The sequence below is a fragment of the Corylus avellana genome, chromosome ca9, assembly GCF_901000735.1.
Source record: "Corylus avellana chromosome ca9, CavTom2PMs-1.0".
NCBI lineage: Eukaryota > Viridiplantae > Streptophyta > Magnoliopsida > Fagales > Betulaceae > Corylus > Corylus avellana.
The window spans coordinates 23051603-23064168 of NC_081549.1; the positions used below are offsets into that span (position 1 = coordinate 23051603).

The 12566-nt window shown below is 35.8% G+C and overlaps 2 protein-coding genes across 4 annotated transcripts; both read right to left on the reverse strand.

Annotated features, from left to right (window-relative positions):
- Window positions 1-561: 561 nt before the first annotated feature.
- LOC132191859 (histone acetyltransferase TAP1) lies at window positions 562-4380 on the reverse strand. Of its 2 annotated transcripts, none has more exons than XM_059606972.1 (8): window positions 4260-4380; window positions 4014-4099; window positions 3860-3920; window positions 3024-3207; window positions 1961-2060; window positions 1733-1830; window positions 1266-1359; window positions 562-925 (listed from the first exon to the last, which is right to left on the reverse strand). In XM_059606972.1, the coding sequence occupies exons 1-8, from the start codon at window positions 4292-4294 to the stop codon at window positions 846-848; spliced, it is 738 nt and encodes a 245-aa protein (XP_059462955.1). In that variant the 5' UTR covers window positions 4295-4380; the 3' UTR covers window positions 562-845. The 2 variants fall into 2 exon arrangements, with proteins under 2 accessions (XP_059462955.1, XP_059462954.1); XM_059606971.1 differs by having other exon boundaries at window positions 1733-1833; window positions 4260-4379.
- A 1292-nt stretch (window positions 4381-5672) lies between these two features.
- LOC132161784 (KH domain-containing protein At2g38610-like) lies at window positions 5673-11610 on the reverse strand. 2 transcript variants are annotated; one of them, XM_059571968.1, is made up of 7 exons: window positions 11134-11610; window positions 10874-10962; window positions 9358-9509; window positions 7472-7591; window positions 7221-7340; window positions 6889-7032; window positions 5673-6209 (listed from the first exon to the last, which is right to left on the reverse strand). In XM_059571968.1, exons 1-7 carry the CDS (start codon window positions 11211-11213, stop codon window positions 6063-6065), a joined length of 852 nt encoding a protein of 283 aa, XP_059427951.1. In that variant the 5' UTR covers window positions 11214-11610; the 3' UTR covers window positions 5673-6062. The 2 variants fall into 2 exon arrangements, with proteins under 2 accessions (XP_059427951.1, XP_059427952.1); XM_059571969.1 differs by having other exon boundaries at window positions 7224-7340; window positions 11134-11609.
- Window positions 11611-12566: the final 956 nt, after the last annotated feature.

Below are 12566 nucleotides of genomic sequence, written 5' to 3' on the forward strand. Positions count from 1 at the left end.
AGTTGCAGACTATTCATGTCAAAAAGACAAAAAAGCAATCGTAAGAAAGCGGTACGTATACATCTCTCCTTTAGAAAAGCGTTTGCTTTGTATTTTAAGAGCCTGATTGGTTTAACAGTTCTAATAGGAATTTAAAATGCATTTAATAAAAATATAATTATTAATAGCATAAACATTTAGTAAAATTATGATTCAGCCTTTAAAATTTCGTTTTGACCTTTTAAATTGTGCAATTTTTTTTCGAACCCCCAATTTTTTTAAACACATTCCCAAAAGGAACGCTTTCTTCAATTTCATACTTTTAACGTGTGAAATTACATGACCATACAAACTCTAAACAAATAAAGAGAAACCACATGACAGTTCACATAGATTAGATTTCCTCCGAGTTGTTTGGAAGTTTTTTAAACTTGGTATATACAACTGTAATGTGTCCCTTAGTGGGTGAAAAGCACACAATTTTTTGTTTGTTCACATACATGCACTTTCATTGCTTTAGGATAGGCAATCAAAATGGTTTTCCTGAGCAATTACATATCCATGTTCTCCGACATAATTAAAGAAGAAAAGATTGGGTCCTAAATCCTTGGATAACATAGAGAATTGCAGCAAGCCTTCAAGCTTTTAAAATATGTATATGGGAGAATTCAGTGTTCTTTACTGATTCCAGACGAGATCACCACAACAGTTATTAGGCATTAATGTCATATGTACAAACTCAAATGGTTAATTATCTGTCTTACATACTCTTCACCACCACCAATGTCCCAGTTCCCAACCAAACTCACCAAAAAAATATCGATTTTATAAGAGCAAAAACAAACTTGATTTTGTTGAAGAGAGAATTAATACTTTGGATACCAAAACATACCTTTAATACCCTCTGGGTCAGGTTCAAAACCTAAATTTCGATAAAACTCCACAACTGGAATGACAATTGAAGAGAAGTGAGGCTACAGGCTTCAAATCCCACATATGACAAAAAGAACATTCTAACTGAGACAGTCCAAGCTAAAACAGAGTTGCAAATGTTAGAAGAAGACCAATATAAAAAGGGTGGGAATTGGCAGCAGAAAATTCATGTTTTAAGACCCCAAATGAGATGAGGCTCAAACCTTTGATTTATTGACAAAAAGCAGAGATTAAAAAGGGCCGATGTGCAATGACAGAGAGGGTAGCAATGGTAGACAGGCTAATCAATCTTGACATCTACAATGGGCTATCATGATGAAGGTAAAATCAATTATATGTAGAGCTATTAGTACCTTGACTATCTGCGAATAGTGTTATATTGCCAATGTCCCTTTGCAGAAGAGCCCTTATAAGCTTTTCAACAAGGGCCTTACCAAGGCCTTGCCCCTGAATGATAAAAACACCATTAGCAAGATACTGCAATTTACATTTAATGAAAACCAATATTATGTTTTACTGTTACACTCAGACAGTGCTTAGGTCCATGAATACAAGGTTCCCAACTCCAACAATGCCATCAATTTTTTCTAAGACCATGCCCAAAACTGAAACACCAGAATAATGCTCTGTTGAGAGTCAAACATCAAGATTCTTTTTTATTTGAATTGCACTTTTCCCACTGAACCCAAACTCCTAGTTTTATATCAATGGAAGACACAGTTTTGCCCAAGAGAAATTTCATTATGACAAGCAATAATTATTGGAATGGTCTGCACTGATGTGTTTGCCCATCCAATTAATCATGTAACAAAACAGATACCTGATAGGAAGGATCAACAAGGACATCCCAGATTGTGGCATTGAAGGCATGATCTGATGTAGCACGAGCCATGCCAATTAGCTTCTTCTGGTCATTCCCTTCTGTCAAATAACTTCTCCAAGTACACTAAGATGTTCATCAAGTGGTTTTGGATGGAGTAATAGAGCTTCCCATGACCAGTCATATGAAATATGGGGATGATGCAACATTATCAACTTTATTATTTACCTGAACCAGGTGATTTCCTAATAGAGTGCAGTGTGGCTACCATGTAGCTATTTTTCAAGGCTGCAGCTAGTTTTGACAAGGGCCTCCGAGGCCAGCCCACCTATTATAGACATGATATTATGGATTTTAGTGATTTGAATATCATGGAAGATTTTAACAAAATAATGGTTACCAAACCTTCAAAGTTGAGAAAGAGATTACACATTTCATGCGTACTTTTTTATTCTATTGTTGAATTTAAATCACACTTTGTTGATGAATGAATATAAATCACATATCACATATTTTTTTATTCTATGGTTGGATATAAATCAATTATAGCATGAAAGGAATCTTGATTGGCATAATCAACATCTAAAATTTTTTGTACTTCAAAGCAATAATACTTGGTGTCTAACCCGAAAAATTACATACACTATTAGGCCTGTTAAAAAATCTGAGTGGCCGACGCTGACCCAATTTGAGCCAACCCAAGCAGTCAGTTTCTAACATAGGTCAGCTTGGCAATCGCGACTGAAGTCGGGTCAAGAATTGGAAGTTGGTCATCAAAATTTTGGCAAACCCGACCCAACTTCATTGTTTTACTTCAAATCCCAACTCAAGAACTATGGTGACTGCTTGATCTGTGTCTAGCAGCCACTGACTTCCAAGCCAGCATTGTTGGTGTCAGCTTGGCTCAGCGCCCCCTGGGGTGTGGGTCAGATCAGAAGTCAGGGTGGGCATTTTCAAACCAATGGGCTCCATGCCCATCCCTATACACTATTAACATATTAGCCTTCAGTAAAAGATCAATCGGCCATGTTACATTAAAACAATAACACCCCAAGTTTTGAAAAATATTTTACAGAGGGCTTCTGGATATATGCATACTCAGTCTATGAAAAGTGGCGCAAAATCACTCATACCCCCAATTGGTACATGCACGCATACATATGCAGAAGTACACATAAACATGAAATCCAAAAGGCATATAACTTTCAGCTGTTCCATATAAGCGCGCAAAACAGGTACCAACAACAATATAATGCGTGTGCAAAAGAGCTACCAAGAACAATCAAATTACCTTATCACATAGGGCTTCAAGATCATACACATCGACATCTCCACCTGAAGAGAATAATATTTGTTCAACTGCTCCATCTGGTTCAGTCTTTTCAATGAGGACAAATTCTTGAGGCAAAACTTCCTCATCTTCCTGGGGTTCAGAGGGTGTTTCAATGACTTGTAAGGTATTGTTCTTTAAAAACCTGATACAAGAAGCAAGTTAAGGGCCTTTTAAATAGAATTAACGCAACAGGGCAGATCAAACTTGTTGGTAGAATGCAACTACTGGTTTATTGTTTACCGCAGAGTATAAATCAATTAAAGGAGAAACTCTCATATCCTACACAAATTAAACCAAAAGTAAAATAATTTTATTATCATAAAACGTATACTGGTGCATAAATAATATTCGCTTACTCTTTTACATTCCAATTAACATCAATTGAATCTATATGTAATGGAAAAAGTTGTCGCTCATAATAACATAAACTTAATAAATTCCGAGCTAAGAAGTCAACATGGCCATTTAGCATCGATGTATGGGAAAGTGTGGCTTATCCATCTTCTAACAATTTCTGTGCTAGTGTAGGACTTGAGACAATCTAAAAGAATACACTTCAACTCCCTGTTCAACACATCTTTCCTCCTTAGAACATACAAAACACACTTGTGCATACCAGGACCAAGCAATTTGACCTTTTAATGAACCACTGAAACACAAAGTGAGCTCCCTAAAATACTAATAGCATATTATACGGCATGACAAAGCACCCATTCCAGCAACAGAGTGAACCCAGTATTCCAATCCAAATAGTATATTATCGCCATTAACAACAGCCAAAAATCCTTCAATACCCAGATTTGATGGAGTCCCAAAAGCCAGCCCTGAGTCGTAAACTATTATGCTTCTTGAGTCCTGAAAATATATATCGTTAAGTTACACAATTACCCAAAACCCATCTATCTTCCACTAGAGACAATTGCAAAGACATGGGCAAGCGCACATTACCTCGGTCATGCCCGTAGTTGAGGTAGCGACGAGTCAATAGCTTATCAGATACTTGACAGCGGAAGTCAAATGAAACGACCGGCCATCTGAGACGTAAACATGAAATGAAAATTGGTTACCTTAATTTCTCCGAAACCCTAAACCATAAACTTGAATGTTGCTGTACAAGAAACCCAAAAAGACGAAATTTAGGCGTATAACAAGAAGAAAAAACACGTTAGAGGCGGGGCTAGCGTTGGTTCTTACGGAGAGGAAGGAGCGAGGATGTTGCGTGTTAGCATTTTCTGGTGGCGGAGCTTGTGCTTCTTACAGTGAGAAGTGAGGAGTAGATATATAGTAGATATCGCGGACACGCCCAACCGCTCACGGCAAAATGAAGGATCGAATCGACGGTCAACGACCTACCGTTGAGAATGACTTCCCGCTTACTCTCGAGAGTCGAGGGCGAGCAAAAACGACTCGCTGTTGACATGGAATTCAATTATTGGTCGTACGATTCAGCCGCTCCCCTTTTTTTTTTTTTTTTTTTACATTAAAAAACAAAAACAAAAAGGCCACTTGCGGACCACTTGCGGACTTGCCGATTCTTTGTTGTTTGATTTTTTTTTTTTTTTTTTTTCTTCCGCATAAAGTGACTGCCCAAAAACTTAAAAAATAATAATAACAATAATAATTGATCTATAGGTTGGTTGGAAGTTGGAAACATCGTATTAACATTATGAAATTTTTTAGCGTTGTTTCTATACCACGTACACCCTACCACGTATTGCGTTTGAAGAATTTCCTATTAATCATTTTGGAGAAAAAAAAAATTTATACAGTAATTATTTATACATTTAGTGCATAGAGATTGGTCTGTTTGGTTGAGAAGACCACGCCACATAGACTTTAGGAGATTGAAAGATAATAAATAGAATTACTCTTTTTTTCCTTAAAACTGAATTTCCCGCCTATCCAACATAATAAATTGGCACGTGTTAAAAAAAAAAAACATATATGAAAATTACATGCTCTATGACAAATGCCCATAAAATCGCATGTTAAAATTATATGTCAGTTTAATAAACAAAGGTATAAGCCAATATGTGAAAAAGTTTGCTCTTTAATAAGTTTTTTTTTTCTTTTTCTTTTTCATGAGGAACATTAACGGCCCAAAAATATTAACAAACAATCCAAACACCAATCACTCCTAAAACACAAATCAAGGCCTTCTTTAATAAGGTTATATAGTATATGGTTTTAATAAAGGAGTCAAAAGAGACCGGTTGAATTATTATTATTTGAACTTAGAAAATTCACAAAGTCTTCAATCACTTCAAAGAAAAAAATCTGCAAGAATCCTCCTATCATGTTCTGGCCGAATCTTTTGTTTTCAAGTGAAAAAGAATCTTGTGATGTTAGATTCAAAATCTGATGATGGTAAAGTGTGAATCTTTAAGATATTTTAAGTGACTTTTCACATCAATCACTTCAAAGAAAAAAAAAAACACTTTAAACAGGATTAAATAAATGTATTAAATGAGTTAAGAAGCCTAGGCATTACATTACTTCATTGCTGCAGAACACTTGTACATAATAATATAAAGACAATTTTCCTTCAAATTGGATTGAAAGAAATTATTACAATCCAATTTAATCAAATCTATTAAATTCGATCCATTGTCTTAAGACCTAATACTTTTACCATTTAAATATATATTCCACACTTCTCAAAAGTCACTAGCACAAGAATAAATCCAATGAATATATCAAGTTTACAAGGAAAACTGACCTCAACAAACCTAAACTCAACTATATAAATCATCTTCTTCTTCTTCTTTTTTTGTTCTTTTTGGTTTAATTTTTTTTTTTTCTTTTTGTCTTTCTGTTCAAAAAGAAGTACAAAAAAACAAAAACAAAAAAAATCCCATCATAAAGCTCACCACCGGGGATTGTTAGCCTATTCTCTTGTAGCTGTGCTGGAGTGACACATAGAGCAAGGTATTTTCAGCCAGAATTTCTGGAGCAGAGTAGAAAACATTTGAGACCAGGCATGAATGATACGGGCTCTCAGCGTCCAGTTTTTGCACGCTTCATGCCACTCGAATTGAAAGGAGAGATACTGCCACTTGGCCCAGGACTCTCTTCTCTGAAATTTGAATTTAGCATGGCTAATTCACGCAACTGCTGCCTCTTAATATAATCCTGGGACTCGTCCTGCATATTGAAGGATACAACCCCAAAAAACCAACAAAAAAAAAAACGAACTTATGTCAAAACTAAGGCATATCATGTAATGAAGGTTTAGATTATATTTCACATATGTAATAGTATCTACATTGCCACATATACAAGTCGCATCAATTAAAAATGGCATCATATACACTGTTAAATGTAACAAAACACAATTTAATCGTAAAATGGAAATGAAGACGATCCTATTCCAAAACATAAAGCGTCCTCAGCCGAATGCTTGTCTTTCGACCTGCAAAATGGCCCTTCCTCACTTCTCATAAGAAGCGGATAATGAAACTTCACTCCAATCAAAGCAGGAAAATTACTACAAGTTATGAACTCAACATGAGCCGAAGGCTTATACCAAGTTGAAACATAGAGATTTACTATAGAGTTAGTGTGCCTGTATGCTCCCATCACTTCACTCCCTAAAGAGTCATCAAATGGAAGAGCAGACTCGTCTGCAGCTTAGTTACATGAACACCGCAATTTTTATCAAATTTTCTAAATATATTCTAACTCAAAGAACAAGTAAACAGGCAGTAAAAGAATAAACAAATTTCAGGAGTTGTTGCAAATATAATAACTACCCATCTGTGATAAAATTACATGCAATTTTAAAATAGAAAATGATAAGAAGAATTAGGTAAGATATATATACCACAGGTTTGAGCAATTCTTCAATAATTTCCTGCGCCTGTCTCAACCTCATATCAACAACACTGGCAGGTAAATCAGCCTCAATCAAGATGTGGAGTGGTTCATTCAGGTGCTCATAGCCTGGCCTTCCCCTAAGCTTTTCTTCCTTGAGATTGAAAAGAACAGAAGATAATTTAGTATGCACATTAAAACCAATACTAAATGTGAAAAAGATCACATTAAAAGTTCCATTCAGAAATGCATTATATTTCAATGCAGGTTTTGGCCGAATCGTCATTGAAAAACAGCAGTTCTAATAGCAGCAGAACAGGAAAGTGTGGTTTAGATGTGTACCACCTTGTCTGGATCCTTTATTGACCCTTTCCCTCTAATATATACACGGCAGCCTGTTGTAGCTTCCACCCGTTTCAGTGAATTGCCTCTAGGGCCCAGAAGCCGCCCAACAAAATTGAACTAATATCCGCAAAGAAACAAGCAGTTTATGTGTTACTAGTTGTTAAAAAGTTCTTTTAAAAAACTGGTGAAACATATGGATATATGCAACAGATTTCACTTCATAAACTAGCTTTTTGCACAAAGCTTACATTTGGGTAAGTATCAACTGGAATTTCCAAACGCAAAATCCTCTTGACAGTGAATGAGCTAGGGCTTGCGGGCGCACCACCTTGCCAGTCCATCGACATTCCAGGGGGTCCACTTAATCTCTGTTACGTAATGAAGGTGCTTAAAATATTATAAAAATACCAAGAAAGAAAGGATTAAAGAAAAAATCAAAGAGAAAAAATAGCATGTGGTTTTCAGATACACAATGAACATTCAATAAGAAATTCATTTGTATAAAAAAAACAGAAGCGCAAAGGATCACTTTCACAATTCAGACTACCAAATAATCTTTTGGTTTAAACTTTGACTTGAAAACATTAATGCATCCAAAGGCAGAGTGGAGACGAGATGTACATGCAAACAAGTACCAAGCTGCAATAACCTTATTTGTGGTCATTAACTCCTATTTACAATACTTACACAAAAATAAAAAATAAAAACTCCTATTTACAAAAACATTTGTATCGCCAATCAGAACTTGTTCCATTTTTTTGTATATATAAGCAGTTGACAAATATCATTAAAAGCATAAGGCGCCCCTAAGTACACATGAAGCATACAAAAGGAAACCCCTAACTAGAATTAATTAGAACTTGTTCTTTACACATTGCAATTCACATACAAATAATATATATCATCAAAAACAAAAGAGTCAGTCCTCTGATGCACTTAAATTACAGGTAAAAATCAGGTCGCTTTACCACCTTCCTCCCATTTGTGAGATTCAAATGCAATCATCAAGTATTAAATAATAAAAGGTGAAGCTTGAAATAATATCAGTTTATTCAAGTCCTCATTAAGCTATTTATTTGTAATGACCCAAGAAAAGGGTTAGCCACATTTGCAATGTCGCTCCAAAAGAACTAGTCAAGTTGCAATTTAAGCTTTCTAGAATTACTTATAAAGTTTAGTCTCACCTAGTAAATATCAATATAGGACTTAAAACTCATGAGCACCTTAATAATCCACCCAATCAATGTGGATAATTCATCTTTCCTATGTGAGACTGACTTCCTGAGGTGTCACGATCTCAAAAAACCTGACATCTTCGTCAAGGTCCATGTCATGGAATGCCTCAACACCATATAGTGTTACTAAGTTGCTCTAATACCATTTATAACGACCTAGGAAAAACGCTAACTGCATATACATTGTCATTCAAAAGGACTAGTCAAGTTCAAATTAGAACTCCCTAAAATTACTTATAAAACTTAGTCTCACTTAATAAGGAACCAACATAAGACTTAGAACCCATGCGCACCATTATAATCCCCTTACTCAATGTGAAAAATTCATATTTTCCCAATGAGGGGCTAACTTTTTAAGGCATCACATAATAGTAGTATCATATTACTTAATGACAGAGGGAATAAGAGGAAAAGTTGTAAACCAGCTAGAGTCGCTGAAGTTGTGTGTTCTAGACTGGATGATTACAAACTACTTTTCCGTTTCTCTATTGACCACGTTTCCTTCCTAAGTGGCAGTTCAACGAAGTAGAAATTAGATCAAAAAGTCAATAAGCTTCTTGGTTCATTCACGTTTGTATACTCTATGTGTACTTGGGTTGGGCCCCTTTAGGCCTTCTAATAAGATTGAATTACTTGTGTAAAAGAAAAAATAAATAATCATTGCTGCTGTCTCAACCCTTATCATATTGCATTCCAATTATATACATTGAGGTATGAACAATCTAGCCAAACTCACACATGAAGCCAATAGAAAAACCACCGACTTAACACTAAATCATGTATATATGATACACACATTGCAAGACAATTCATAAGTAGTTGCATAACTTAAGAACACATAAACAAAATAGATCTCAAGGACACCAAATTGAAATACTAAAAATCAGATAAACAATCACCTCCTGAGGAAGGCCATTCCAGCTACCAAATCCTGTCCCGGTGACATTTGAAATGAGGTTCGAAGAAGCCATGGGACTGGGGCTTCTATGCCGAAGCCTGTCAAAGTCACCAAAACCTTGGTTGGACATCATACCAGAAACCCGTAAAATCTCTGCACATTTAAGAGCATTTCATATGAGAAATTGATCGGCGCTCTTGACAAATAAACCACTAACGAAGGCATCACCAAATAGTTGGAAATTCGAAGAACCATGTGAAGTGAAAAAGGAGGGGAGAATAAGCTGCTAAGATTAACTAAAAAAGAACTCAGTAATAAGACCATTCAGTCAAGAGCCATAAAGAGTATATGACTACAACAGTATTTACTTACAGTCTAACTTCTGTTGAAGGAGACATGATGCCTTAAATGTTGGTATTATACATATGTTGGGTATCAGATGAAGTTAAATGTCTTAGTTCTGCTCAGCAAGGAGGCCTATTGAGGACAACTATTAAGATGACCCAGGCTCCAGCGATTCATTTTGGTCTTAAATTCATGTGCTTAAACTTGTGATGACTAAAACACTAGCAAACTCCAGAATAAGCCAAAGTAGCAAATGCTTTATAATCTACATAAACTAAAGCCTACTCATGAAGCTAGGGCAGATTCTAACTCAGCACTCTCGTTAAAACTCCTCTGCAAAAAAAGTCCCTGGACCCCCAAAATCATACTCTGTCAACATGTTTGATGTTATTAGCTCTAGCATTGTTATATTTATGTTCATAATATCATCGCACAAGTTATTAACAGAGACCACCTATGACTAGTTCAAACCAACCCCAGTATGAAATTATTCGCCAGACTCTACAATGCAATCAAATTCATATATGTCCCATGTATCATCACCACACCCTTCATAAGGCCTTAAAATGGTGTAGAAATTGTTCCCAATTGCTTCTTTTACACCGATACACTGATTTTACTGGACACAATGATTGCATTGATTCACACTACTCCAGACATCACAATGAAAATTTTCATAATTTCCCAAAAAAAAAATGAATATGAAGATACATTTGGCAATCTAATAAAACTAAATTGATTTTTTGAGTTGACTCCATTCTACGTGAACTAACTGAAGCATTCAGCAACTATCTAAAACTCAATGAATCGGGTTATATTTCACGAGACTTCCAACTTCCCCTTTGGAAAAAGTTAATATCACGTTATCTCAAAAACAAGGATTACCATATTATCAAGCCAGGAGTGCAGACAATTCCATATTCAGATATGTTAGGGAAAAGAAAAAAGATGGATGTATGATAAAATACGGTAATCGTTGTCTGGGACTGAGGACACCAGTGGCCAAGTTCAGTTAAAAGTTAAGAACGATCAGACTGATCTAAACCCTTACAAGGAGGCACATTTCTTATCCCAGTAATACTGTTATAGAGACATAAAAGAATAAGGAAAGGGTAAACTCACTAAAAACCCAGAAAAACCTAGATCCAAAATTCAGAGATTTAGGAAGACACCTTGATTTAACAGTCGGCTACATATCGGAAGGACTTGCATGAAAGGTCCAAGCTTTTGATGCTCTGCCAACAGCTCTGACAAGTACGGACTACAAAACAGCAACACCACGTAGATCAAAAGAACAGAAACATTCAAGATTTTCAGACACAAAAAACAATTCCACAAAAGAAATTCAAAGACTTGACCAAGACTACATCTTTGTCTCTGGTTCTGTCTGCTTTGATTTTATGAATCATAGTGAGAGTTTTTGGAGGAGTACCTGTCAACATCTGGGGTGCTTCTAATCTGGGGTGAAGCAGCTCTTGCTGGTGAGAAGTTGGGATTATACAGACCTGACATGGCTTTTCCTTTTCAGAGAATTTGAACAAAACAAAAGAATGGGATTGAAAAAAGGGTTTTAGCTGTTCTTCTTGTTGCAGAAGAAAAAGGAGAAACAGAGCACCATCAATAAAGTGGGTTTGTAATAAGGGAAGAAAAAAAAAAAAAAAAGAGAGAGAGAGAGAGAGAGAGAGAGAAAAAAGAAAAGGGTCGACAGCGCTCTGTCAAATTTGCAGAAAGGAAAGGCAAAATCTTTAATTATTTTCTTCCTCTTTTTTCACTAATTTCCCTTTTGTATCCCACCTCTGTCTATAGAGTTGTGTGTTAAAAATAAATAAAAAGGAAATATAATAAAAGAAAAAAATGGAAGTTGGGGAAGTGGGAGACGGAGAGTGGAAACAAGCAGATCCTTTTGGAAACGAAAAATCAAGGTGGGGGGTAAAGATTCTGCAGCAAAATTTTCACAGTGGCCGAGGAAGTAGAAGACAGAGAGAGAAAGAGTGAGAGACATAAATTTTCGGCTATTGTTTTTTTTTTTTTTTTTACCGCAGGCAAAATGCCAGGTGGAAATTTATATAAGCTCTGTGAATGGAGTGACAAGTTATGTTGCAGCTATAAACACGTGTCGGGCATGCAGCGAATCAAAGGTGGATTAGAGAGTGGGGGCCCCAGTTAAACATGGAGCCCCAATGGCAAATGATTAATGATGTTTTGCCAACGCGGTCTTAGCTGGACGGTGAGGGTGCGAATTGCTCAACATTTCCTACAACTACGTCGTTTTATGGCTTCTTCATTTGAGTGGTTCATTTGATGTCTTTGGCCACCTTTTCGCCTTCTTTATTTGATTCGGACATTTTAGCGTTATTCATTCTTCAATACGCCCTTGAGTTTTGACTTTTTGACCGCTTTGTGAATAGACCATGAATCTTTTCCGTCCTATCCTCTTCTTTTTTATTTTCTTTCTTTTCATTTTTTTTAATGAATCTATATTCTCGGTGTAAATTTATTTATTTATTTATTTGAATGGATGACAAATTGTTCAAAATTTATCTACTCGTAAAAGCTTTATTCTTTCACAAAATTTATCTACTCCTGAGAATTAATAATGTAAATTTTTGTACAGTTAAATTAAGTGATTGGCACCTCCAAGCTGCGGAGAAAACTATTGAAGTGACGATGTTGGCATGAAAGGTGATGGTGAAAAGCTTGGGATACTTGAGTCAAATCATTTTATGAGAAAAGAGGCTCAATAGAATTTATGGGATATTCTATGTCAATCTTTCTTTTGGGATTTTGTGACCATTTTTATGTAAACAATTTTGAGGTGATTGAATGGTGTTTCTTGAATTTTAGCTACGTAGTGGACCCATAATT